Source organism: Vulpes vulpes, chromosome 12 (assembly GCF_048418805.1).
Source record: "Vulpes vulpes isolate BD-2025 chromosome 12, VulVul3, whole genome shotgun sequence".
Lineage (NCBI taxonomy): Eukaryota > Metazoa > Chordata > Mammalia > Carnivora > Canidae > Vulpes > Vulpes vulpes.
This window is the reverse complement of record NC_132791.1, coordinates 123,659,534-123,686,198: the sequence shown is the minus strand read 5'-3', so window position 1 is coordinate 123,686,198 and position 26,665 is coordinate 123,659,534. Positions and strand designations below refer to the sequence as shown.

Sequence of the window (26,665 nt, the reverse complement as noted above, 5' to 3'; positions counted from 1 at the left end):
TCAGTACAGAAGAGTATAAAATAAATGTGATCTCTATACCATTCCAGCCTAAGCTGACACTCTCCATACAGGTGCTGTTCCATCTTGTCGCAGTTCTTATTATAATTTAAAATAATACGCTTACTGCTCTGTTTCTCAATTTATCAGCTTTGCAAAGTGTCTACTGACTTCCATCTTTGAAAGATAAGGAAGAATATTTATACTTCCTCCCAACTTCTCTACCTCCCAATTTGTGTTAATTATATTATAATTCGGTTGTACTTCTAATTTTTCTAAAGACTATATTTAAAATTATTCTTGGTAACTTTTAATAATACCCAAACTTCTATTTCTGTATTTATTTATTTAGAGAAGATGCTCTTGATTCCCAGTCACATAAAAGGGTCTACTTCTAAGTTTTTGTTTTGTGGATAAATTTACACATACACATCTCTATATACATGGTCATGGTTTAGTATATTTACATTCGGCTCTGTAATTATAATGAAGTCTTCAGAAGATTAAAAGAGTTAATCCACATAAGGCACTCAACACAGTGCCTTCTGAGGCACATAGGTCCTCTGTAACCACCAGCTGTTATGAACAACCTAGTATTGGAGACAAACCTCCATTGAGAAAGAAATGTAATGTTATTTAATCAAAATTTTGCGGCTCAAATGAGATTCTTCTAAACTTGAAGAATAGGTGCTTCCTCCTTCCCTCCCTTTCCTCCTTTTCTTGCTTTCTTTACATCCTTTGGGTATACTCAGATGGCACTGCTTCTTGTTATCTTTCTTGGATTACAACTCGCTGGATTACTTCTTTGAGCTTTGGTTTGGTTTTGTACAGGAAGTAAGCTTTCTAAATCTTGAATGTCTAAAAATGGTCTTTCTTAGCTATCAAACTTAATTAATAGTTTGGCCAAGTTTAGAATTCTAAGATTCATTTTTGTCCTCCTCAGAAACTGGAATACATTCTGCTACACTCAATATACATTAGTTTTATGAATGATCTTCTAGTAAGAAGAATTGGTACGACAGTCTGATTATCATTCCGTTATCCCCCCTTTGGAATCATTCAGGGCTTACTTTTGTTCTTAGAATTCTAAAATTTCACCACAGTGCCTAGATGTACTTTCGTTTTTTGGCTTTTCCTGTTCTGCAATGGGTGGGTTTTGTCAATCTAAAAACTCTTTAGCGTTAAGGAAATTTATTTCACTATTTTCTTGACTGTCTTTTTCTCTGGTCCCAGATACCTTCTAGATCACCTTTAGAGAAGTATTAGATTTCTTAGAGCTAACTTCCATGTATCTTAATTTTTTCTCATATTTTCTGTCATTTTACTTCTACTCTATCTTCCCGGTAACCAATTTGATCTTCTATATTTCTATTTATATTATTACTCAGATATTCCATTGAAATTTTGGTTTTTACTTTCCAAGAACTCTTTCATGTTATCGGTTACCTTTCATCACAAACTATAACTCTCTTAAAAGAATGAAGGTTACAAATTCTCCTATGAATTAGCATTTTTATTGTCTTACTGAAACTGTTTTAAATATCAATTGTATTAATTGGCTAATACAGGTGTTAACAATGTTAGTGATCTGTGGGTGCATTCATTAAAGTTTGGGTGTTTTTTTTTTATATTCTCTAAACTGCTTGGATTATCTTTTTCCTCCAGCTTCAGTTATTTATTTTTCTAAGGCTAACCCTTTCGTATTGCTTTTTCTCCCAAGTCTGAGGTTCCCTGCTGTCCTTTAATATGAATGAATGAAGAACCACACAAACACCTTAATTTAGCATCAATAGCTTGTGTGGGTTTCTTCCCCCCTAAAGGGTCTAGGTTTGTTTCTCTAAGCCTTTTCACCTAACAGGATGACTGACAGCAGTTCTTGTATAAGTAGTGGAGTTTGTGGATGGGAAGACTTCCCTGTAGGGTTTCCTGTGGACAGAGCATGAGCAAGCAGATCCCGGAGCCCAGAGGTTTCCAGGTGGAGGGGTGGAGATGCATTTGAAGTCTGGTGATTTCCAGTCTGAATTTATTATAGAGATTCAGAATTTCTTCAGTATCTCCTCAAAGGCCACAAAGTCCTCAGGCCACAAAGTCCTTACCAAGGATGTTCTCTGAGCTGATAGCTTGCTTTTGAGAGAGGGCAGCGCTGCCTCTTAGCCTGAGGGCAAAAGTCTCAGCTGCCAAGCTCTGTTTACACAGGTCAAAGGAAGGGGCCCCAGCTGTCCCTAGGCATTGCATCCTGCTCTTTAATGAGGCCACTGATGACTGCCCCACAGCCCATCATTGTATTGTCTCCGAGCTGAGCTCCCTCTGGGCCCCCCTTGGGAAGACACGTGGCTCATCAGTTCATCTTTCTGCTTTTTATCTTTCAGAAATTTCTCAAAACTTCTGGTCTCCTGATGACGCTTTTTCTTGTTTTTCTACACTGTTATCTCATTCTCTTCAAAGAATCTTTTCTGTTACTTTGGTGGGTAAATGCATGTCATAATCCACCACTGTGTAAATGTATGCACACACACAGAGCACATATGCAATTGAAAAGCCACAATAACACATCCAGCCAGTCCTTTGGGGGCAGGTACAGTCCTATAAATTAACAGAATTCAATCTCTGAATTGCTCCAAATGGTTTCTGAATACCTGAAATGTGCCAGCCATGTGCTGGGCAACAAGGGTGCAGAGGGTTTGAGGCTTGGTGTCCCAGTTTAGTGGGGGAGTTTATAGGCACCTTCCCAAACCCGTCAAAGCATAGTTAGAACTAGACTGCCTGCCTCACACAAGGATATTGAAAAAATTGTCAAAGAGTATTTTGGTGTGTTTTGGCAATGGTAGATCTGGGTTGGGTAGGTTCTGGAACGGGATAATTTGTGGGCCTTGTAATTCAAAATTATGGATTCAAATGGAATACAATATTTTGAAAAGGATTAGTGTGAGGGGGAGGCCCTGAAGCATAGCTTTATTAGCTTCACAGTAAATCTGCTTCTGGATTTCGGGAGCATTAAAAAGATCCTTTACCCCTCGGTCTCCGTTTCAATAGTCCTATTATCTATCATTATTTTCATCCCTCAATTAAGAAACTAAAGAGCTTGGTGAGACTGGCAATGTTTGGGAGCCAGATGACTCTCAAGCCTACACCATCCTTAGCTTTCCAGGCTGATGGCAAGGAGGACAAACAAGGCTTTGAAAAACACCATGTTCATTGCAGAACAGTTGTGAAGGCACAGAGGGGAAAACAAATTCACCTATTAATGGCCCTATTATCCAGAGAGAAATCATTGTCAACATGTTGATGAATTATCTTTACAGTCTGCTTCACATCTCTTGAAATCAGTAACCTGCTTTTTTGTATACAATACTCAAGAACATTTCCAGATCATGCATTTTATAAATATAATAAACACGTTAAGAATTTATTCCTTATGAAAAGGAAAAATAAGACATCCAAACACTATTGCTGAACTGATCCTCAGGGCTAGGCAGATGGATTGTGTCCCCCAAAACGCAGATGCTGCCACCTAAAGGAATTATGCTAAAAACACTGCAGTGACATTTTAAGAGGACGTTTGATGTGTTAGGCTGTGATAGGAAGGGAGCTAATTTTGTTTTGCTTCGTTTTTTTTTGTTTGTTTTTGTCTTTTTGTTTTGTTTTGTTTTGCTTCGTTTTAAAAAATTTTCCTTCCTCTTGCCAGACTGGTTTTCCCTCTCCCTTTAAAAAGTCATTTGAAGGGCATCTAGGTGGCTCAGTCATTTGAGCATCTGCCTTCGGTTCAGGTCATGCATGATCCCAAGGACCTGGGATTGAGCCCCTGCATTGGGCTCCCTGGTCAGCAGGGAATCTGCTCCTCCCTCTCCCTCCACTGCTCCTCTGCTTGTGCTCTGTCAAATAAATAAAATCTTTTTTTTTTAAAAAGTCATTCAAATAGGTAATACATTTGCCAGCAACACATTTTAAATAACAAGATGGTAGAGTAAAAAGTAGGTCTCTAACCTATCCCTGCCCTGAGCACAGTTCTCCTCCCTAGAATCAACCAATATTAGCACTTCCTTGTGTATCTTTCCAGAGACTGTACATACATAAGACACAATGTTTGTGCCTGTGCGTGTACTAATACATAGATTTATTTCTCCCAAAATGGTAGTACTGTAATATTGGACCCAATCTTCACCTTGATTTTATTTGTGTGGGTTTTTGTATTCACTATCTGGAGATAGTTTGTGTCAGCATATATTGTGTGGATTTTTTTTTAATGCTTGCATGATACCCCATTTAACTGTGATCCACTTAACCAGTTCCAAAGGACAGGTATTCAAGTTGTCTCCATTTTTGCTCTTTCTATGCATTGACCTTCTTTGTACATGTGTCAAAAAACAGATAGATTGAGGGGCACTTGGCTGGCTCAGTCAGTAGAACATATGATCCTTGATCTTGGGGTTTTGTAAGTTCAAGCCCCACATTTGGTATAGAAGTTACTTAAAATATATAGACAGATAGATTACAATCTTGGAAAGGAAACTGTTGAAGCTTTTGATTTCTTATCTGACTTTAACTTTTGCAACTTCACTCCCTGCCTTTTCCTAATATAGAGACACCAAAACCTCTAGTTTAGTCAAAAGTCAGTGTTTATGTAATTAAGACTGTACTATTATTCACTACTGAACCAAACAGTGTATTTATAACTGTATCTTCTCCAGGCACTAGTAATTGCTAATCCCCCTGGTCCCCTGGCTAAATTGTTTCCTTTGCTACATACCATCACCACTTTATCCCCCCAAATGATCCAACAGATTTGGAAAATGTTTAATAATAATTTCCCTCCAAATTGTCAATATATGGAATAGCCCATTAATTCTAAATTCCTCTCCTTAGATGTCTGCCTTCTGCACTCAACACAGGCTTCCATTCTTGGGAGGACTGCTTGTCAGGTGTGACAAATATCTGGCATCCTAAGACTTCCCCTATGCCACTCTCCTGGGTGCATCTTCTGTTTTTTTCTGGATCCCATATTGCCTCTTGCTTGTTTATGCTGTGCTAGAAGGTTGCCCTTTGGGAGCTTCCTCTTACATGATGCATGGTAAGCAAATAATTTGAGACTCCGCACATCTGAAAATACCTTTATTTTTCCCTTACGCTTGTTGGGGAGTTTGGCTGGATACAAACTTTCAGGGACATTTTCTCTCTGAATTGTGTAAGGGTGTTGCTCTACTGTCTCCTAGTATCCTGTACCACTGTTGAAAAGTCTGATGCCAGCCAGAGTGATAATCCTTAGTACATTACGTGACCTCGTTTTTTTTCATTCTGGAAGCCTTTAGGATCTTCTCTTTATTTGCAGTCTTCTGAAATTTTCCAAAGATGTGCCTTAGAGAGTGTGGTAGCCATCAAATATCCTGTCTTCCTTCCATGGTGCAGAGTGGTTGAGGAGAATTGGTGCCCAGCCCTGCTCAGTATCTCCCACCCCCTTGCATTTAGGAAGAACCCTGTGACTAGTTCTCTCCAACAGAAGGAATGTGAGTAGAACATACCTGTTGGCTCAGGTGGTGGTGGGATCAAGGACCTGGAGTGAGGAAGGTGAGAAACAAAGATACACGAGCTCCTGGCTGACCGGTGCCAGAGAAGGGAGTGGCACGAGGGACCAATGTTTGAGTTCCTACCTCCACTCCAGCTCTAAACTCAGCCCTGCTCCTCTCTTATACCCCTGCTTGGTGCTTATAGACCCTGAGTGACCTCTCTGGGAGAAGCATCTAATGCCTTGATCACATCTTTCTCTCCAGCATCTCAGGCTCCATTGTTCTCTACTCTGATAAGTAGGTCACCTCTCACTCATTCATTCATTTCCATCTTCCAAAAATTTATTGAAGTTCCTTTCTGCTGTTCTCTTAATCTTTATGAGTTATATCATTTTCCCCACCTTTAACTATTATTTTGGTGGGGTTTGGATAGATCTAGAAGTGTGCTAATTTCCTGGGGCTGTGACAAATTACCACAAACTTGGTAGCTTAAAACATCAGAAATTCATTTTGTCACATTTCTGGAGGCCAGAAATCTTAAGTCAGTTTCACTGGGCTGAAATTAAGAGATCTCCAGGGCCACATTCCCCCTGTGGGCTCTGGGAGATAATTTGTTGCTGGCTTTTGCCAGCATTCCTTGGCTTGTATCCACGTCACTCTGATCTCTGCCTGTGTGGTCACATCTGCTCTCTCTGTCTCTCCTACAAAGATGCTTGTTGTTACTTGGGCCCCTCAGATAATCAGGGCTAATCTATTTGAAAGGCCTTAACTTAAACACATCTGCAAAGTCGCTGTCATACCAGGGAACATTCATAGGTTCTGGGGATTATGGCATAGACAGATCCTTGGGAGGTCATTAGATAGCTTACCACAAGGAGAGAAGATAAAGGCATGTGGTCAATGTACCATGTTTAATGGGAGTCCTTTCTAGGTTTCCTTCTAGTACCTTTAGATTTCCTTTCATACATTTAATTCTTTGGCCCCGTTGGAATTCATTTCATAATGGAGCTTCTTTACTATACCAAACACTAATTTTTAAATACCTACATTTCCCCCATAAAGGAGAAAACAAAGATAACTAGTTCTTAAGAGAAAAATATTAAAACACATTTATTTTCTTGTAGTAAGTACAAAAATATTTAAAAAGAGAGAGAGAGAGAAAGAAAAAAGAAAAGGGGGCACCTGGGTGGCTCAGTCAGTGAAGCATATGCCTTCAGCTCAGGTCATGATGTTCAGGATCCCAGGACCAATCCCCAGGTCAGGCTCCCTGCTCAGCAGGGAGTCTGCTTCTCCCTCTCACTCTGATCCTCCCCACTGCTTGTGCTCTCACTTGTTCTCTCTCTCTCAAATGAATATTTTTTTAAATCTTAAAAAAAAAGAAAAGAAATAACTAGATATAATTTCAGATAAAGTGCCTCTGCTCACTTTGGATTCTGGAGAGTGTACATGGAGAACAGAAATTCCCTTCCCCAGAATCACTCCTCCTCAGATGAGAACACCCAGCCTCAAGCAGCAGGATGGAATGGTCTAGGCATTGGCATTACCTCTACTGACACACAGCGGCGCGAGGGTTGTGTGGTGCAGGGAGTGAAGCGCTGACCTTCTTTCTTACCTCCCAGGCTTTCACAGAAGGACACACTTGGAGCCCACAAACCTGTCCTCACGACACCTGCAGTGAAGGGTAAGAAGACAAAGCAAGCGAGGACCCTAGTAACACATCCCAGGGACCATAGGCCTGTCTGCTCCTCAACCTGAACTTGTCCCTGAACAAGTGCAAAATGTTCATGTTTTCACCCCATTTCAGATATGCCTTGAGGCAGTTAGCCAATTGCCTCCTTGGGAGCTTCTGTACAGGCTGTGCACGAGGATTTTTCCGTCACAGCCTTCTTTTCCCTTATTTAAGGAAAATTTAGAGTACACCAGAGTAATTGCTTTGTATTAAAGCACTGTAATTTAGCTCCTTTCTGGACTTCGTGGAGTCATTTTTTGCAGCAGTGCTAGGAGATGCAAACAGAATATTATTTGTGAAATATGAGATTTCAAGCTGGGGCTTTTATTTGTATTAGCTTGTTAGTTTTAGTCTTAATTGTGACATTTGTATTATTGAAAGGACAGAACTTGAATCACATTTTGTCCTGAGTACTAATGTAATAAGCTACTTCTCAATTTCACACTATTTCTTTTATACGTGGGGCATTATTGTTCAGTCTGGTTCTCTTCCACTCATGAACGCCCTGTTACCCACTCACATATATACTTTCATCTCTGGATCCTCCATATTTCTTTATGGGTGATCTGGATGTTAGTGCATTCTACTCTGTTACTTTTCAGACCTTCTAAGTGTCCCTCTGTGTTAAAGTTTGACTGTCTTACACTTGTCCAACACCAGCTTTTCCTCCTTGCAAGGATCCAGTGACACAGTCTATGTTTTTGTCTGTTTTGAGTATGCCCAGAGAGTGAAGAAAGGACATCCTCAGTCAGAAGGAAGCGTGAGGTGTGGACAAAGAGAGGAGGAGATGCGAAGAGAAGATCTTACTCCTTCTCCTTTGACTCTGAATTCAGTATCAGAAAGTATATTTAATTTTGAGCTATATGGAATGCCTGGCATAGGAGCAAATGTCGGAGTAGGAACCAAATCGAGTGCCACAGCCAGTTTCCTGGCATTTCCTACTTTTCCCCCTTGGCTTTCCTGTGAAAACTTTACCATAAGGCATTACCACTTCCTTTACAAAATGTTTATGAAGGCTGTGTAAGGTGACAACAGAGATTTTAGAATCAGGAAGACTTGGTTTTAATTCTCAACTCTGCTATGTGACCTTGGGGACAAATCATGCAGCCTCCTTAAGTTTTAGCTTTTCCACAGGAAATGCTTATCTTGTGAGAGATAATGGAAGAAAATGTATGTAAAAACCTTGATATAGTGCCTGGCACTTCAACCCAGAATTCCAATGAATTCATTCAACAAATATTTACTAAATATTCACCATGTGGCAAGAACTGTCTGCTGGGTGCTGAGCATGCTGCGGGGCTCAGTCGGGTAAGATGGAACTTTTTCCCTCTAGCGGGGAAAGCAAACAAACATGTAAACAAAAGGTAATTACAGATGCTGATTAGCCTGTGAATAAACGAACAGGATGCTTGGCTGGGGGAGAGCAGGGAAGAAAGCCATGGAAGGATTCACTGCATTCTGAAGCATGAGAATGACCAAGTGGGGCCAAGAGCTGTTTAAGGCTGAGGCACTTTCATCACTGGCCTCGAAAGAGCCCGTCTACCCCCACCCCCGCCCCAGGCAACTGACTGGCGACTGGCAAGAGCCCTGGGTGGGTGCCTACTGGTCGCACAGGGGCCGGAATCCGCAGTAGACTCCCAGTGTCAGAACCCTCTTTGTGAAGTTTCACAATCTGCCAGACGGTTTCCTTTCTACTCTGGCTCCATCTATTGAATGAAAGTAGCCAATGCTGCCTGAGTCTGTCCATTATGGCTTTGTTGGCTATCTTCAAATTAAGTAGAAATTGAATACACTTTCCCTTAACATTATACTTAATTTTGACTCTGTCAAGCTCTATTTCTGGATAGAAGGAGTTTATAGGGATTCTGATTATTTCTTCTAAACACATTTTCTTTTTTGGAGGAAAGTCCCAGTGTTCCTTAATAGTAATTAATTACTTTAGCTAGTGTAGGCTTATGGAAGCTGGAACCTTCCATTTGTTTTGCTTAAAAGAAAACCACAGGTTTAAAATGGAGCTCAGTCAGTAGAGCATGTGACTCTTGATCTCGGGGTTGTGAGTTCAAGCCCCACATTGGGTGTAGAAATTACTTAAAATGAAATCTTAAAAAAAAAATGGAGTCACTTATGTCAAGGGCTCCTTGTGAATAAACCAAGACTTACTATGCCTAACCTGACTGTGGTTTCAACCCACAGATATGTAAATTTTAATGGTCAACATGAATTTCCCAGTCAGCACTAGAAATTTTCTGCTCCCCTTAGGAGGGTGACCTTGCCTGAAACAATGCATTCTTTGCCAATAATTTCTTCTTTTTTGCTACCTCTCTGCCTTTCCTTCTCTGCAACTCAAAGGAGCTCCTTTGTATTTGCTAGATGGAAGGTGCTCCATTCATGAATAATTTTATAAAGCCAATTTGATCTTTTAAGCTACTCAGTTGAATTTTTATTGTTTAATTATTTTCACTGATGCTCAATTACTGTTTTCAATATGCAAAAGTTGCCTTTCTAGCAGACCTTCCATTGGTAACTGTTACCACTATTAGAATCCCAGGGGCTGACCTGGGTCAAGCACACAGCTTATGTAGCTTTCTGGTCCCGTGACCTCTTTATTCCAGGGAAATCTGGCCCACCAGGCTATCCATATATTTCTAATACTTAGATTTGCATTTCTGGCTGTTTCACTTTACTTCTACTCTCAAGTCCAAGGGTATTTTCAGCTTATTAATTCTTTCAGCTAATATTAATTAAATGTTTCCTATGGGCAAAACATTGATTTATTTAAATAACAGTATTACTATACTCTTACTGTAAGTACATTAAAGTTGCTAACTTCCTGAAGAGCACACCTAGGAGGTGGGAGAAGGGTGGATGTGGAGACAGACAATAAAGTGAGTATAATATGTGTGGGATAGCCAATAAATATAGTACAGCATTGGAAAGCAGGGAAGAGGAGATAGGGAATGGGGGTGGGCAGTTGCTATTTTATGATTTGCAAAGGTCTCACTAGAAAAAGTAATATTTGAAAAGACATCTAAAGAAAGTAGGGGAGTAAGGCACGTAGCTGTCTGGGAGAAAGCCTGATTTCAGGCAGAGGGAAGAGCAGATGAAAAGGCCCAGGTAAGAAACAGGTGAGAGGTAGGAAGTGTGCCCAGGGAGGCAGAAGGGACAGGCCATATTGAGTCTTGTGAACCACTGTAAGGATCTCACTGTCCCATTGAATGAGATGGGAATCTGTTCACGTATTTTGAGCAGAGGAACTGTAAGGGAACTAAGCAGCATGAGTTTGCTCGTTGGTGAGTCACATATAGAAACTACAAAAGGTAGAGTTGTCGGACAAAGAAAAATATTTGCAGTAAATAAGGGGATTGTGGGGAATAACTTCTAAAGCCGTGACTCCCTGAGCAAAGGCGAACAGGTTCCTTTTATTTGGGGTTAGGATGAATATTTATGAAGGAAGCGCTGTCATGGAATGTAGAGGGGGGCACAAGGTCACACAAAGACCTTAGGGAAACCTGCCTAGATGTTGCAGGGTATGTAAATGAGGCCAGTGGTCCTCTGTGGGCAGAGATTTTAGTATAGTAATGAGATAAAGGTAACTGTCCATCTCTCCATGCTCCATCTGCACAGGGGTGAGGTTGGAGTTAAGCTAAAACTGGTCTGGATGATCTGGGCCATTGGACTCTCCCTTCAGGGAGGTGTTATCACTTGCGGGATAGTTGCAATTTCCATCAGGGATGCTGTGCCGTGGGGTCTTTTGGCTGAGTTAAAAGCTCTGGAAAGAGCTTAAGGAAAAATGTGGGACAAAGGTAGGTGGGTATAAGCAGATGAGCAGTAAAGATGAGGTCTTGGAATTTAGCTGGTGACAGAATGACATAATCTGACTTAAATTCTTAATAAAATTTGTATTGAGAAAAAACTATACAGAGAGCGAATGCAGAAGCAGAGAGATACAACGGGGTGCCTCCTGCAATAATCCAGGCAAGAAATGATGGTGGTTTGCCTCCAGGGTGGCAGCAGGTGGAGTGTAAGAAGCAGTCTAATTTTAATATATCCTAAGGGTAGAAATGACAGGATTTACTGACAACATGCTCAGATGTGGGATGAGACATAGAGCAAGGCCTCAAGGATGCCTTAAGGATGACTGCAAGGTTTTCAGCCTGAGAAAACCAGAGAACAGAGTTGCCATCAGTTGAGACAGAGAAGGCTGTGGGATGAGAAAGTTTAGTTCCTGGAGGATATTCAGAAATCCATATAGTTGACCCTTGAACAATATGGGCTTGAACTGTGTGGGTTTACTTATTTGCAGATTTTTTACAGTACTGTCAGTACAGTACTGATAAGAGTGTTTTTTCTCTTCCATATGACTTCTTAGTAACATTTTCTTCTCTCTAGCTTGCTTTATTGCAAGGACACAGCATATAATACAACATACAAAATTTGTGCTAATCAACTGTTTTATGTTATCGAGAAGGCTTCTCTCAACAGTAGGCACCTAGTAGTTAAGTTTTTGGGGAGTCAAAAGTTCCATGTGGAATTTTTGCTGTGCAGGGTGGGGTGGTACCCCTAAACCCACCCCCAATGTTCTTCAAGGGTCAACTGTAATTCCACTTAGCACATGCTAATTTAAGATGTCGAATAAGTAATTGGAAAACCAGATTTGGAATTCAGGCTAGAGGCCTTAGCCAGATATAAACTTACACTTCAGCAGTATATAGGTATACATGTTAACACGAGAAGCCTTTGTGAGATCACCCAGCATAAAGAAGGAAAATAGAAGGTTTGAGGACCAATCTGCAAACTGATTCAGGGACATGAGGATAAACCAGCAAAGGAGATGGAGCAGAACCAAGAAATGTGTCCTTAAAGATAAGGGAAGGAGGCATTTGCAGAAGGAAAGAACATTGACAAGATAAATGCTGTTTGCTGATCTTAAAGTAGGAGTACTGAAACTTGACAGTGAAGGTCAGTGATGACCTTGACTCATGAAGTGATGGAGTGGAAGTCTGACTCTAATAATAATAATAATTCCCCCAATTATAAAAATAAAGTAAAAATGGGATAGAGACCCATATGAGACCTGAAACCATAAAAATTCCTAGAAGAAAACATAGGCAGTAATGTTTCTGATATCAGCTGTAGAATCATTTTTCTAAATAAGTCTCCTTTGGCAAGGGAAATGAAAACAAGTTACTGGGGCTATACCAAAATAAAAAGCATTTACACAGTGAAGAAAACCATCAACAATGTACCAAATGGGAGTAGATATCTTCTAATGATATATACAATGAGGGGTTAATATGCAAAATATATAAAGAACGTTAATACAATTCAAAACCAAAAAAAAAAAAAAAAACACCAAATAATCCAATTAAAAAATGGGCAGAAAACCTGAATAGATATTTTTCCATAGAAGACTTACAGATGGCCAACAGATGCTCAAGAGCACTCATCATCAGAGAAATGCAAATCAAAACCACAATGAGATACCACCTCACATCTGTCAGAAGGACTAAAATAAAAAACACAAGAAACAACAGGTGTTGGTGAGGATGTGGAGAAAGGGGAACCCTCATGCACTGTTAATGGGAATGTAAGCTGGGTATGGTCACTGTGGAAACAGTAGGGAGGTTCCTCAAAAAGTTAAAAATTGAATTACCATAACATCCAGTAATTCCATTACTAGGAATGTATCCAAAGAAAACAAAAACACTAACTCAAAAACTTGTATGCACCTCTATATTTACTGCAACATTATTTTTAGTAGCCAACATATGGAAAGTCCAAATGTCCATCCATAAATAAATGGGATAAAAAAATGTGGTATATATATACAACAGAATATTACTCAGCTACACAATCATTTATTTTATTTTATTTTTTTTTTTTAAAAGACCACTTTATATTTTTTTTTAATTTTTTTTTTTTATCTATGATAGTCACAGAGAGAGAGAGGCAGAGACACAGGCAGAGGGAGAAGCAGGCTCCATGCACCGGGAGCCCGACGTGGGATTCGATCCCGGGTCTCCAGGATCGCGCCCTGGGCCAAAGGCAGGCGCCAAACCGCTGCGCCACCCAGGGATCCCTACACAATCATTTTAAAATTATTTTAAATATGCAAATGTTTATATGCATGGTATATAATTTTATATAATATACTGTATACCATATTTGCACGTAAGTTATATATTATGTTATACAAATTTAACTTAAATCTGAAATGATTTACATTATATGTAAGGACAGATACATAAATATAAATGATATATATTTGTAAATTATATATATAATTTATATATTTACATAATTTATGTATTTATAAAACATATATATTTATGTATCTGAATGAAAATGCTTTATGTGAAGAAAACCTTTTCTAACCAATTAGACATCAAGAAATGTTAGCATACACAAAATAATTAATATTTATATATAATCTGTTAGATCCTGTGACGACACTAAAATCATATCTGACTGTATACATGAGTTTTTTCCTTTTCTCCTACTGAAACACATTGAGCTATTCCCTTTTTTGTGCAAAGGTTCACACTGACTGCTTTGCAAGTCAAAGCAGAAAAACTACTACAGTTACAGGAAATCCAAACTCATGGAATTTATGGATTATTTAGGGATGGAAAGAGCATGATACTTTAAAGTGAGAAAATCTAGACTAGTTCCTGACCCATTGCTTGCATCCTATGTGCCCTTGAGTATCTACTCAACCATTCTCACCTACCTAGATTTCTATCAGTAAAACAAAAGCAATAGCAAGAATAACACTCAGGGAGCACCTACTGGGTGCCAGGCTAAGTCCTTTACATGTGTAACATTTACTCTACACACCAATCCTCCGAAGTGAGTACTGTTATATTCCCAACCTATGGATGAGGAAATAGAGACTTGAGAAGACATTTGTCCAAGATCACATAGTAAGAAATGAGGCAAAGACTCAAAGTCTAACTCCAGAGCCTATGATCTTAACTATTAAGTGATACTACCTTATCATAATACAATGTGATGATTAAAGTAGTTAATATATGTCCAAATGCTTAAAGCACTTTACACACCTTATTTTTACCTCATTAGAGAGGGCAGCACTATAATCAATAGAGAACATCGTGATATAAAGACATAAACACTGAGATTGTTAATTAGGGGTCCAGGGATTCCTGTCTTAATGTCTCCACAAATTAGAAGAGCAACTGTGGCAAGTCACTTGACATTAGGCCCTATGTTTTCTCAATGTATACAGATGTTTAAGTACCACTGAGATCCTGCTGCCTAGGAAATGATGCTGTTTTGCCATTTTATGCTCTTCTGGGTTCCGCTTCCTCTAATGTGCTGGCTCTAGGTTTTTTCTCACAGGAGAAATGTTGCATGTCTTTCGCCTGCTCTAGCTTCTAAATGCCTTGAGTTCATATGCAAGATTATCAAAAAGTACAGCATGCTCAGAAAAAGCAGTGAGCCACAGAAAGAGGAATTGTTTCTTTTCAAAGCTGTGCTTACCTTGTTTGGTTCTGTTTTGAGTAGGTAATGCATTTGTACTGTCCAAAAGTTAAAGTCCTATCATGAGGCACACATTGAGGAGTCTTGCTCCCTGCCTTGACCCTGTCTACTTTGCCCCTGCTGTTCCATTTCTTTCTTTCTTATTTATCCTTCTGGTGTTTATGTACACAAATTCAAGCCATACAAATGTAAATATTCATTTTCTCTTCTTTCTTTTTTTTATTTTTGTAAGATTTAATTTATTTATTCATGAGAGACACAGAGAGAAACAGGGACATAGGCAGAAGGAGAAGCAGGTTCCCTGCAGGGAGTCCAATGCAGAACTCGATCCCAGGACCCCAGGATCACAACCTGAACCAAAGGCAGATGCTCAACCACTGAGCCACCTCGGTGCCCCCTCTCCTCTTCCTTACACAAAAGATGATACATTATACTCACTTTTTTTTTTTCAGCATATCTTAACAACGTATCTTGGAAATCACTGTGTATCAGTACCCAAAGAACTTCACTTACTTTTTTTTCCAGCTGCATATTATTCCATTGTAGGGCAGTACCATAGTTCATTTAACTAATCTCTGACTTAATCTCTCTCTTCACATATATGCAATCATAATGATGTACACAAGCACATATTCACATATCAGCACGTGCATTTCTTTCAGATTCAAAGAAATGAAAAGTATAGATTCCATTCTATGTTTTTTCCTCAAATCTAAAGGTGAATAAGTTCATTTTTGATAGAACATAATATAAAATACGTAGTACATTTTCTGTGTTTGTGTATTATAAAAACTACTATATTGAAGGTCATCTGGTATCATTTCTTTTGGTAACACCCTAAACCTCATTTAATTTAAATATAAACTGCACCAAACTTCATTCATCAGTAAAATGGTAATGATGGTGATACCCACCTCATAGGGTTTTTGTGAAGACTAAATAACTCAAAACATGTAAAGCACCTAGAAGGGTGCTTGGAGCAGAGTAAGTACTCAATATATGTTAGCTGTTATCATATTTACCATCTAGTTATTAATACATTTCAGAGACTGGAAAATCTTTAGTAGATACAGTACACATCATTTCTATATGTTGAGGAAAGTCTTGAAGCCTTCATTAATGGATAGTGGTCAAACTCAGCCCAGAAAGTAAGAGTGATGATGGAAAGGATCCCCTAATGGTTAGTATTAATGCTGAACTTGTTTGATTTTTAAACTCAAATGTGAGGGCAAAATAATGGCCCATATAAATGTCCATGCCCTAATTCTTAGAACCTGTGAGTATGTTACCTTATGTGACAAAAGGGATTTTTCAGGTGTTATTAGAAGTAGAGACCTCAAGAATGGAGACTATCTTGAATTATCCAGATGGCCCTCAGCAAGTCACACGAGTTGTTGAAAGTGAAAACCTTTCCTGCTGTGCTAAGACAGAAATGATAAACAAAGGTCAGGGAGGGGCACCTGGCTGACTCAGTCAGAAGAGCATGCAACTCCTGATCTTGGGATAGTGAGTTCAAGCTCCATGTTGGGGATAGAGATTACTTAAAATAAATAAGTATTTTAAAAAAAGAAAGATCCAAGAGATGTAATGGTATCAGGACTTGACCAACTGTTGCTGGTTTCTTGAAGCTAGAAGTGAACCAAAGAATGCACATGAAAAAAAATAATAATAAAATAAAATTTAAAAATTAAAAAAGAAGCACCTGGGTGCTTCAGTAGGTTAAGCGTCTGCCTTCAACTCAGGTCATGATCCCAGGGTCCTGGGATTGAGGCCCAGTTGGGCTCCCTGCTCAGTGGAGTCTCTGCCCCTCTCTCTACCTATGCTCATCCATTGCTTTCACTCTCTCTCAAATTAAAGAAGGAAGGAAGGAAGGAAGGAAGGAAAAGGAAAAGGAAAAGGAAAAGGAAAAGGAAAAGGAAAAGGAAAAGGAAAAGGAAAAGGAAAAGGAAAAGGAAAAGGAAAGAAAAGAATGCAGGTGGCCTCTAGAGCCCTGAGAAGCCAGAAGAGGCAAGGAAACAGATTCTCTCCTATAGCTTCTCTAAAGGAATGTGGCCCTGCTGATACCTCAATTTTAGCTCAGTGAGTCCCATTTCAAATCTGACCTACATAATTATAAGGTAATCATTTTGATACGGCTGCAAAAGAGAATACATCAAGGCAGTAATCTTTGGCAAGGATACAGAATTAAGTCCATTTACTACATGTTTTGTACTAAATATTTTAAAACACATCGTGAATGAACAGCACCACACACTATATATTCTCCTGGCTTGGACCCTATAAATTAAGTGTACAATGGGCAGTCTGTTGTTCTATAAACATTTAAGATGACTTAGTCCAGGCCTGAGGCTAAAGATGACTTTTGAGCTATTGGCAAGGAAATCATGTTACTGGTATCACTCAAGGGCAATGCTCAATCTGTCTCTGCCTCACACATGTATGTATAAATGCCTTAGGTGATTTTTCTTATGCCTGGTGCCACTAGATCTCTGCAAACTTTTGGCAAGAAATAGTTTGGCCAAATTTCAGAAATTAAAAACATAGCCTACACTGAATTTTTAAAATTGTAGAGTTGAAAGAATTTCTGGCCATTTCTTCCCAACTTAAAACTGAATGAAAATGAATTAACATTGTGCAGGTCACCTTTCTCAGTAATAGTGTGAATAAAGTGCTACCAATGCACATTATTGACCTGTACTACAATACGATCCTGAAAACAAAATATGACAACATTAAAATATCAGAATTCTATAAATATCTCAGGGGTAGTTAACCTACAGGTAAATCCAGTTAGAAAGCTTCTATCTTCTGAAGTACCTATATTTTAGAGCAAAGTAAATAACCCTTATTTTTATTTTCAACTACGATGTGGTCTCTAATATCATTTTTAAAAAATATACTGACACTTATTACTGAGGACACTGTCAATTTTTATAAGTGTTCTCTCTGTACTTAACTGGAAAACTGGATTACTTAACTAAGTACAGGCTATTCCATGTGTCAAATTTCTTAGCCTTACTGAATGTTTGATCTATTAATTACCAAAAGAAGTATGTTAACAATCTCCCTGTGTGACTGCATATTTGCCTATTTTCCCATGAAACTGTTTTATATATAACATATATTCATAAATATACGCTATGTTGTTAGATACCTGTAGGTTTAGAGTTGCTGAACATTCCAGCTTAATTTAAATGCTTAGGATTTTTTAGTGACCCCCATTTAGTCTTTATAATGCATTTTTTCCTGGCCTATTTAATTGAATTTTTAAAAAGTCCCTTTAATTGGACAGCAATACAATAAACTATCTTTTAATTGTATTTACCTTGTATTTTTTAATCCTTTTATACCTTTTATAATTTTGATATCTCTTTGAGATGTCTAGAGTCAGAATTTTCATATCCTAAATGAAAGTATGTCTTTTCACTGGTGTATTTAATCCACTTACTTTGGATATATTGGGACTTATTTTCAAGATTTCATTTTATTCTTTTAAAATTTGTGCTTTTAAAATGCTTTTTTCCCTTCTTTTATTCTTTCTTTTGGAGCTTAAATTATGTACTTCTCAGGATCAAGGCTAAGCTGCTGTAACAAAGTCTTTAAAGTAAGTACCTTCAGTAGCACAAATGTTAACTTCTGTCTCAGGAAGCACCTCCAAGGTGGGCTGGGATGGTACCCTGCGTCCCAGAGCCACGCAGGACCCCGGGCTGGGAGACTGGTTCTGGCAGGCTGCCATCTCCAATATTCAGCTTCTGTGTTTGCGTCTCACGTGATCACCCTGGTTGCTGTCATTTTCTAGCTAGTGAGAAAGGAAAACAGACAGAATAGCTTCCTTTTAAAAAGGTTATCCGAGGGGCGCCTGGGTGGCGCAGCAGTTGAGCATCTCCCTTTGGTGCAGGGCGTGATCCCAGGGTCCCGGGATCAAATCTCGCATCGGGCTCCCCACAGGGAGCCTGCTTCTCCCTCTGCCTGTGTCTCTGCCTTTCTCTCTGTGTCATTCACAAATAAATAAAGAAAATCTTTTAAAAATTATAAAATAAAAAAAATAAAAAGGTTATTCGGTTGCACACATCACTTCTACTTGCATGGCTTCAGCAAAAGCTGTTAAAGGGACACACCTACCTGTAAAAGAAGCTGGGAAATGTCTCTAGCTGGTAAGATTTGCTCAGCTAAAGTCCTTGCAAGATATTCTGTTACCAAAAAGAAAGAGAGAGAGGATTGTGTCAATACTATGTTCAGTCTTATTACTAATTACATATTGGCTCAATAATGTAAGTCTACCCTGCTTTTATTTTTATCTTCTCATGAGATCATACTTGATGTTATTATTGTACAGCCAATTGTTATTTAGATTTACCCATATGGTCGCTAATTTTTTGCCTATCATTTCTTCTTGCCTGTGAGTCCTTCCTTTACGATTCAATTTCACGATTCTTGAAGAATATTATATTAGCTACTGCTGCGTAACAAATTGCTCCAAAGTAAAATGAACAGAAACAATATTTGTTATCTGTTTCTGGATCTGGCATGGCTTCGCTGGGCTCTCCACTTCAGGGTCCCCCAGAAGCCACAATTAGGGTGTCAGCTGGCGATGTAGTCATCTCAAGGCTCCCCTGAGGATGTATCTGTTTCCCTGCTTATTCAAATGGTTGTTGGCCAGATTTAGTTCTTTATCACTAGATAACTGGACAAAGGTCTCAGTTCCTTGCAGGCTGTTTGCTAGAGGCTGGCCTTAGTCCTTTGCCATGTGAGTGTCCCCAACATGGCAGCTTCTTCACCAAAGCATGTAAACCAGGAGGGCAACAGAAGAAGGGAATCAACAAGACAGAATTCACAGTCTTTTATAACATAGTGCAGAGGTGGCATCCCATCATTCTTACTGTATTCTATTTGTTAGAAGCAATCACTAGGTCCAGCCACACTTGAGAGGAATATACCCAGGTGTGAATCTCAGCAGGTGGGGATCACAGAAGCCATGTCAGAAGCTGCCTACCAAAAACCCTCTTAAGTTCTTAAGGTGAGTCTGAAAGTAATAGCTCTACTAATTTTTATTGGTTTAAACATGTCTTCATTTCAGTCTCATTCTCTTTCCTTCTGGGACTCCGAATAGAAATATGTTAGACTATATGATATTGTCCAACAGCCCAATGATACCATCATGTTCTTATGTTTTTCTAGTCTTTTTTCTCTTTGGATGTCATTCTGGAAACTTTCTATTGCTATGTTTTTAGGTTCACTGATCTTTGCTTCTGCGGTGTTATTGACTTCTAACCTTTGTACATTCAGACATTTAAAACACTTCCAAATGCCTCATCACCAGAGAATAAACAGCATGGAAATCTGATAATATTTAAACTGAACAATACAGAAAATACCATGCTTCAAACTCTTGACACAGTCAAACACACTATTTAGAGGAAACTGAAATACTTAGATAAATACTTCTTTTAAAAACCAAATTGAGGGCATCCCGGGTGGCTCAGTGATTTAGCGTCGACTTCAGCCTAGGGCCTGATCCTGGAGACCAGGGATCCAGTCCCACATCGGGCTCCCTGCGGGGAGCCTACTTCTCCCTCTGCCTGTGTCTCTACCTCTCTCTCTCTCTCTCTCTCTCTTTGTGTGTGTGTCTCTCATGAATAAATAAATAAAATCTTCAAAATAAAATAAAATAAAATAAAAAAAATAAAAACCAAGTTGAAAATTAATAAACTAAGTATCTATATCAAGAAGTTAGGAAAAGAACAAACAAGTAAATCCCAAGAGCGTAGAATGAAAGAAATTATAAAGATAAATGAATAAGGGGCACCTGGATGGCTCAGTCAGTAGAGTGTATAGCTCTTGATCTCAGGGTTGTGAGTGGAGCCCCACACTGAATGTAGAGACTACTTAAAAATAAAATCTATAAAAAAATAAATAAATAAAATAAAATCTATAAAAAAATGAGTAAAATTAGAAAATAAAGAAATAGCACAGAAAATCACTGTCCAAAGCTGTTATCTGAAAAGACCAATAAAACAAACTTTTGCTAAGATTATTCAAAGAAAAATGAAAACCCAGAAAATAATATAAGAAATATGAAAAGCAATATATAGATGTATCAGAGATTTTTAAAAAAGATAATACTAGGAAAAATTTATGTCAATAAAGTTGAAAATTTAGGTGAAATATACATTTATTAGAAAATTATAACAGTTTTTTAAAGATTTTATTTATTTATTCATGAGAGACACAGAGAGAGAGCAGAGACACAGGCAGAGGGAGAAGCAGGTTCCATGCAGGGAGCCCGATGTGGGACTCAATCCTGGGACTCCAGGATCATGACCTGAGCCCAAGGCAGGCACTAAACCGCTGAGCCACCCAGGGATCCCAAGAAAATTATAACTTTTTTTAAAGGAGGAGGAAGGCAGAGAGAAAATCTTAAGCAGGCTCCATGGCCAGTGTGGAGCCTGACGAGGGGCTCAATCTCACTACCCTAAGATCCTGACAGGAGCCAAAATCAAGAGTCAGATGCTTAACCAACTAAATACCCAGGTGCCCCAGAAGATTATAATTTTTGTATTTATTTTTTTAAAGATTTTTATTTATGTGAGGGAGGGAGAGAGAGCAAGTGAGAGCATAAGCTGCAGGGGAGGCAGATGGAGAGGGAGAGGCAGACTCCCTGCTGATCAGAGAACCTGATTGTGGGGCTCAATCCTAGGACCCTGAGATCATGACCTGAGCCGAAGGCAGACGCTTAATCAACTGAGCCATCCAGGTGCCTTGATTATAACTTTTTAAACCATCTTTTTGAATAAAGAGAATATGAATAAACCTGTAAGTATAGCAGATAAATAAAGGGAAACAACCCAGCATTTATCCTGCTTTCCCATACAGGTTTTACTTCAGGAGATCTGAATAGAAGATGAAGGCAAGTCTGCCTACAGAAGTAGTCTAGGTGATCAATGAAAAAGGAATGCTAAAATTAGAACACCTGCATTTTGCAGCGCAAGCACATTGTTCATTAGGAGTGGCTAACATGACAAAAAAAAAAAAAGACAACTATTAACATTTGAAGGACACATTAAAAAGTGAAAAAGTATAAAAAAAAGTCATCTTAACAAAGAAACGGGACCTGAAATTGAGCAAGTCACTTGATTCAAGCTCTTATTTGCATATAACAATTGAAGGACAAGCTGTGACAGAGAGATTTCTAGTGTGTAAGGTTCCCAAAGGTGCACATTTCAGAAAATGGTTCCTCCAAGGACTAGAGTCCTAGAAGCTGGCTAGAAGTCAGCCAGGTTCAGGCAGCCAACATAACCTGCTGAGGAGAAAGGCCTGATGAGGGACTGATGGGCAGTGGAGGCAGAGCTTGAGGGAAGCTAAGTGTCCAGCTGAGCAGTCTATTTTATTCTATTAAAAATGGTGATTGGGCAGCCCCGGTGGCACAGCGGTTTAGCGCTGCCTGCAGCCCAGGGCATGATCTGGAGACCCTGGATCAAGTCCCACATCGGGCTCTCTGCATGGAGCCTGCTTCTCCCTCTGCCTGTGTCTCTGTCTCTCTCTCTCTCTGCATCTCTATGAATAAATAAATAAAATCTTAAAAAAAAAAAAAGCTTATCTAAAAAAATTAAAATTAAAATTTAAAAAATGGTGATTGGGCAGCCCCGGTGGCTCAGTGGTTTAGTGCCACCTTCGGCCCGGGGCACGGTCCTGGAGACCCGGAATGGAGTCCCACATCCGGCTCCCTGCATGGAGCCTGCTTCCCCTTCTGCCTGTGTCTCTGCCCCTCTCTCTCTCTCTGTGTGTGTCTCTCATGAATAAGTAAATAAAATCTTAAAAAAAAATGGTGATGGAATATCATTCAAGGATTTTCATCAGGAAAGTAACACAATCGTATCAGTATTTTAATGGGATCAGCCCATTGGCAGGATGGAGGATGTCTTCGAGCAAGACAAGACTGCAGGCAGGAAGGTCAATTAATTTTAATATCAATTGTATCTTTAAATTTAGGAAACACACCAATATCATCAGCCATATTCTGGGAGTGGAGTAATTTCCTGGGGTGAAATATACTTAGGTCTAATTTTGCACTCCTTTTAAAAAATTTAAGATAATTGCTGACCTTATCCCTAAATTATATGGACCTTTTAGAATCTTAAGCATCTACTATCAAATATATAGTTGAAAAATGTGACATTAAATAAATACACATTAATAACTTCTAATAATAGGGGCTCCTGGGTGGTTCAGTCAGTTAAGCATCCAACTCCTGATTTCAGCTCAGGTCATGATTTCAGGGTTGTGAGATTGAGCTCTGTGTCAGATGCTACACTGGGTGTGGAGTCTGCTTAAGACTCTCTCTCCCTAAAAAAAAAAAAATAAATAAAAAATAAAAAAAAAAATAAAAATAAAAAAAAAAAGACTCTCTCTCCCTTCCCCATGCTCTCTCCCTATTTTAAAAAATATATACATAAAACAAAATTATATGAATGATATCTAAATACATAACATAATAAAAAGAATAAAAATATCATTTCTTGTGTTTATGCCCTGGTCTTTTGACCAGGAAGATGTACAGTCTGGATCTACAACTCACTAGCAGTATGACTCTAAGAAAGCCACTGCTGGGCACCTCAGTTTCATCTGTAAAATAAGAGAGCAGGGATTATTTTATTCACTTATGTGTCTCTAACACTAGCATGGTGATTTACACATTGCTTCTGTCAATATTTATTGATTAAAGGCATTTATTGGTTAAAGGCATATCTGAACTCTACAGAGTTGCTTTGACAATGAAATGAGAAAAAACTGTGAATGTTCCTAATACAGTTCTTAACAAAGACATTACTTTTAAAAATATTTTATTTATTTATTAATGGGGGGGGGGTGCAGAGACACAGGCAAAGGGAGAAGCAGGCTCCGTGTGGGGACCCTGACATGGGACTCGATCCCAGGTCTCCAGGATCAGGCCCTGGGCTGAAGGCGCCACTAAACCACTGAGCCACCCAGGCTGCCCTTAACAGAGACATTATTAAGTGGCTGTTTTGTGCCAGGCACTATGCCAGGTGCTCAGAACACGAATATGAATAAGACAGCATCCTTACTTCTGGGAGCTTCTGTCAAGAGGAGCTCTGTGAAGTATGTGTGATGGAGCACATGGTACCATGAAATGCAGAGAAGGTGCTCAGTAAACACTGAATCTCAATTTTTATGATACTTTTCAGTTTACAAAGCACTCTCCACGAACATTATTCTATTTGAAATAACAGGTACTATCAGTCTTACAAGAATAGAGGCATTAGCAGGCATTTAGCAGTGGGGAGGATGATCTGTTGGGATAAACAGGCACAACTTCATTGGGAAGACAGAATTTGGAATGAGCTTCAAAATATGGATGGATTTTGACAGGAGTGAAAGATGGAAGGGTGGAAGGTTTTTTTGTTTTGTTTTGTTTTTAAGTAGGCTCCACACCCAAGGTAGGGCTTAAACTAACTACTCTGAGATTAGGAGTCATGAATTCTACAGGCTGAGCCAGCCAGGTACCCTGCAGATGGGAATTTTATAAGATGGAGAAATACATAGGCAGAAGCTTTTCCTTAGTAATTCTATACTGCTTTTTAAATCTGTGTTCAGGCATCACATGTTTATAAATCCCCTCTGGAATACTGCTGAACTGATATTCGTAATCTTTGGAATCAACCCATAGCCATCTTTGAAAACCAGAGATCATTTTTTCCATTTCTAATTTTCATGTAACTGCTTCATGAATTGCCATGATTACTAACAGAAGTTACATGACAACATTAATTTATTCATAAATTTTTACTGACCACATGATATGCTCAAAGCTCTATAATTAGTATTATGGGGGCTACTAAGAAAGAAAAATGTATACAAACTACTCCACCAAGCACAAAGCTGGAAGCCCCATAACCCACTTGACGTTGGATTTGTTGAGAGGAGAGAGAAGGTCTGCACTCTCCTCCTTTCCCATTTTCTTCCTAGAATTCATCTCACTTTGAAGATTTGATCTCATATTAAAAAAAAGTAACTGTTCTTTTACAACTTCCTCTTTCCAAATACTTGTTAGGGTTTGTTGTGCCCTTTCTAGCCTGAAAGTCTTTCTCTTTATGGGAAAATTTAGGCAATCTGGGAGCCAAACGTCTGCCCTCCCTCTGCGAATCAGGTTCAATGCCCAGCACACACTGTCTCTAGAAACTACTCAGGCCTATACTTTCTTGCTCTGAATATTCTTCAAAAATCCATTTATTGTGTTTAGCAAATCTGCAATATTCACTTGACTTTGGCCTTTAGCATCTTTAAAGATGGCCTTAGGGAGGGGGCCCAGGAAGTTATTGCATTAATGTCTGTGACGCACTATGCCATTGTGCCTCTTTTTCTGTAACCCTCAGAATGGCCCTGGAGACTGGAACATCTTATCTGTACTGAAGTGTTTTGGAAACTCTGATCCTCGAGGAGAAGAATTTATCCAAGGTCTCAGAGTCAAGAGTGGTAGACCTTGGATTTGAACACTGATTGCTACTTCTGACCTTAAAGCCCATGCTCTTTCCACCATAATGTATCAATCAAGATAACATGTATTTCTAAATTCATCCTTCTTGGGTTTTGTAGAAGCCTTAAAAAAAAAACAAACTCAGTTCATCAAAAAGTTTCCAAACTCATGGGTTTCATGCACTGAACGAGCATTTATTTACCGTGGATTATTAGCTGTTTTCTCCAATATCTTCGAGTTTGTTCATTATTGCCATCGTTTATAGTTTATGTTCATTATTGTTCCTCTGGGTATGGAGTCTGTTGGCACTGTGAGGTTTCCTACTGTCCTTTGCCAATGCCCAGATTTCCCTTTTACCGTAATTCCAACTCCGGGATGACAATCGCCTACCTTCGTTTTTGTTTGAAAGGGAGGAGGAGCGAGAAGCGCGTGTAACAGAAGTGGTGTTCCCTGTGAGTCGTTTTATCTTATATTTCCTTTTTTTTTGCGGAGGGGGGGGGGGTAGGGCTTTTTATTTATTTATTCATGAGACATACACACACACACACACACACACACACAGAGGCAAAGACTTAGGCAGAGGGAGAAGCTGGGTCCCCGCCGGGATCCCGATGTAGGACACGATCTCAGAACCCCAGGATCACGACCTGAGCTGAAAGCAGACGCTCAACCACTGAGCCACCCTGGTGCCCTCCCCGTATCTTTCTGTTGCACGTCGGGCTTTCACCATTCATTCCTCCCGCACGCCCACGAGCACCGCGGAGGTGCACCCAGCAGGTGAGTCGGACCCCAGGCGCTTCCGCCCCGCGCGCAGCCCCGCCCCCTCGAGGCCACGCCCACCCGGGAGGCGTGGGAACCGGCAGCGGGAGGCACCGCCCTGGGGGCGCCGCCGGGTTTATAGGTCACCCGGAAGGCGCGCGCAGCCCGCGGCCGCCGCACGAAGCAGGCCCCGCGGGACCGGGACCCCGCCGCCGCCGCCGCCGCCGCGCTCCTCCCCGCGGCCTCCCCGGGCGTCCGGCCCGCCCGCACCCGCCGAGCCTGTCGCGGCCGCTGCCGTGCGGCCTGCGTCGCTTCCGGGACTCACCCGACCTCCGGCCATGGCCGCCGCGGGAGTCGCCGGGCTCCTGCGCGCCGCCTTCCTGAGCGTCGGCGGCGCTGCCCGCCGCTGGGGGCTGCTGGCCCGACCCCTCGCGGTCCCGGGCCGGTGCGGCGGCGCCGGGGCGCCCCGGACGCAGAGCGCGTCGGCGCCGGCGCGGAGCAGGTGAGCGCGGCCCTGCGTGCGCATGCGGGCGGGGGTGCGGGCGGGGGTGCGGGCGGGGGTGCGGGCGGGGGTGCGGGCGGGGGTGCGGGCGGGGGTGCGGGCGGGGGTGCGGGCGCCGCGGGCTCTGGCTCGGCCGCCGCTTCCCGGCCGCCTGCGTCGCGGCTGCTGTCCGCGACCGCTCGGCC

General features: G+C 40.4%; 2 protein-coding genes across 13 annotated transcripts in view; one reads left to right on the top strand and one right to left on the bottom strand.

Annotated features, from left to right (window-relative positions):
* RDX (radixin) overlaps positions 1–26,665 on the bottom strand; it is a 157,113-nt gene that overhangs the window by 130,177 nt on the left and 271 nt on the right. For 4 of the 12 annotated variants that reach the window (XM_072729849.1, XM_072729860.1, XM_072729850.1 and 1 more), the window contains exons 1-3: positions 26,304–26,439; positions 18,850–18,917; positions 18,340–18,526 (exon numbers count right to left, since the gene is read on the bottom strand). The gene's annotated coding sequence lies outside the window, so the exon portion shown is untranslated. Of the gene's footprint in view, positions 1–18,339; positions 18,527–18,849; positions 18,918–26,303; positions 26,443–26,665 lie in introns of those variants that run through there. The other 8 variants (XM_072729852.1, XM_072729862.1, XM_072729863.1 and 5 more) reach the window with 5 other exon arrangements.
* FDX1 (ferredoxin 1) overlaps positions 25,897–26,665 on the top strand; it is a 41,131-nt gene continuing 40,362 nt past the window's right edge. The window contains exon 1 of the mRNA XM_072729880.1: positions 25,897–26,480. Coding sequence (XP_072585981.1) covers positions 26,317–26,480 — 164 coding nt within the window. The 5' untranslated portion in view covers positions 25,897–26,316. The remainder of the gene's footprint in view (positions 26,481–26,665) is intronic.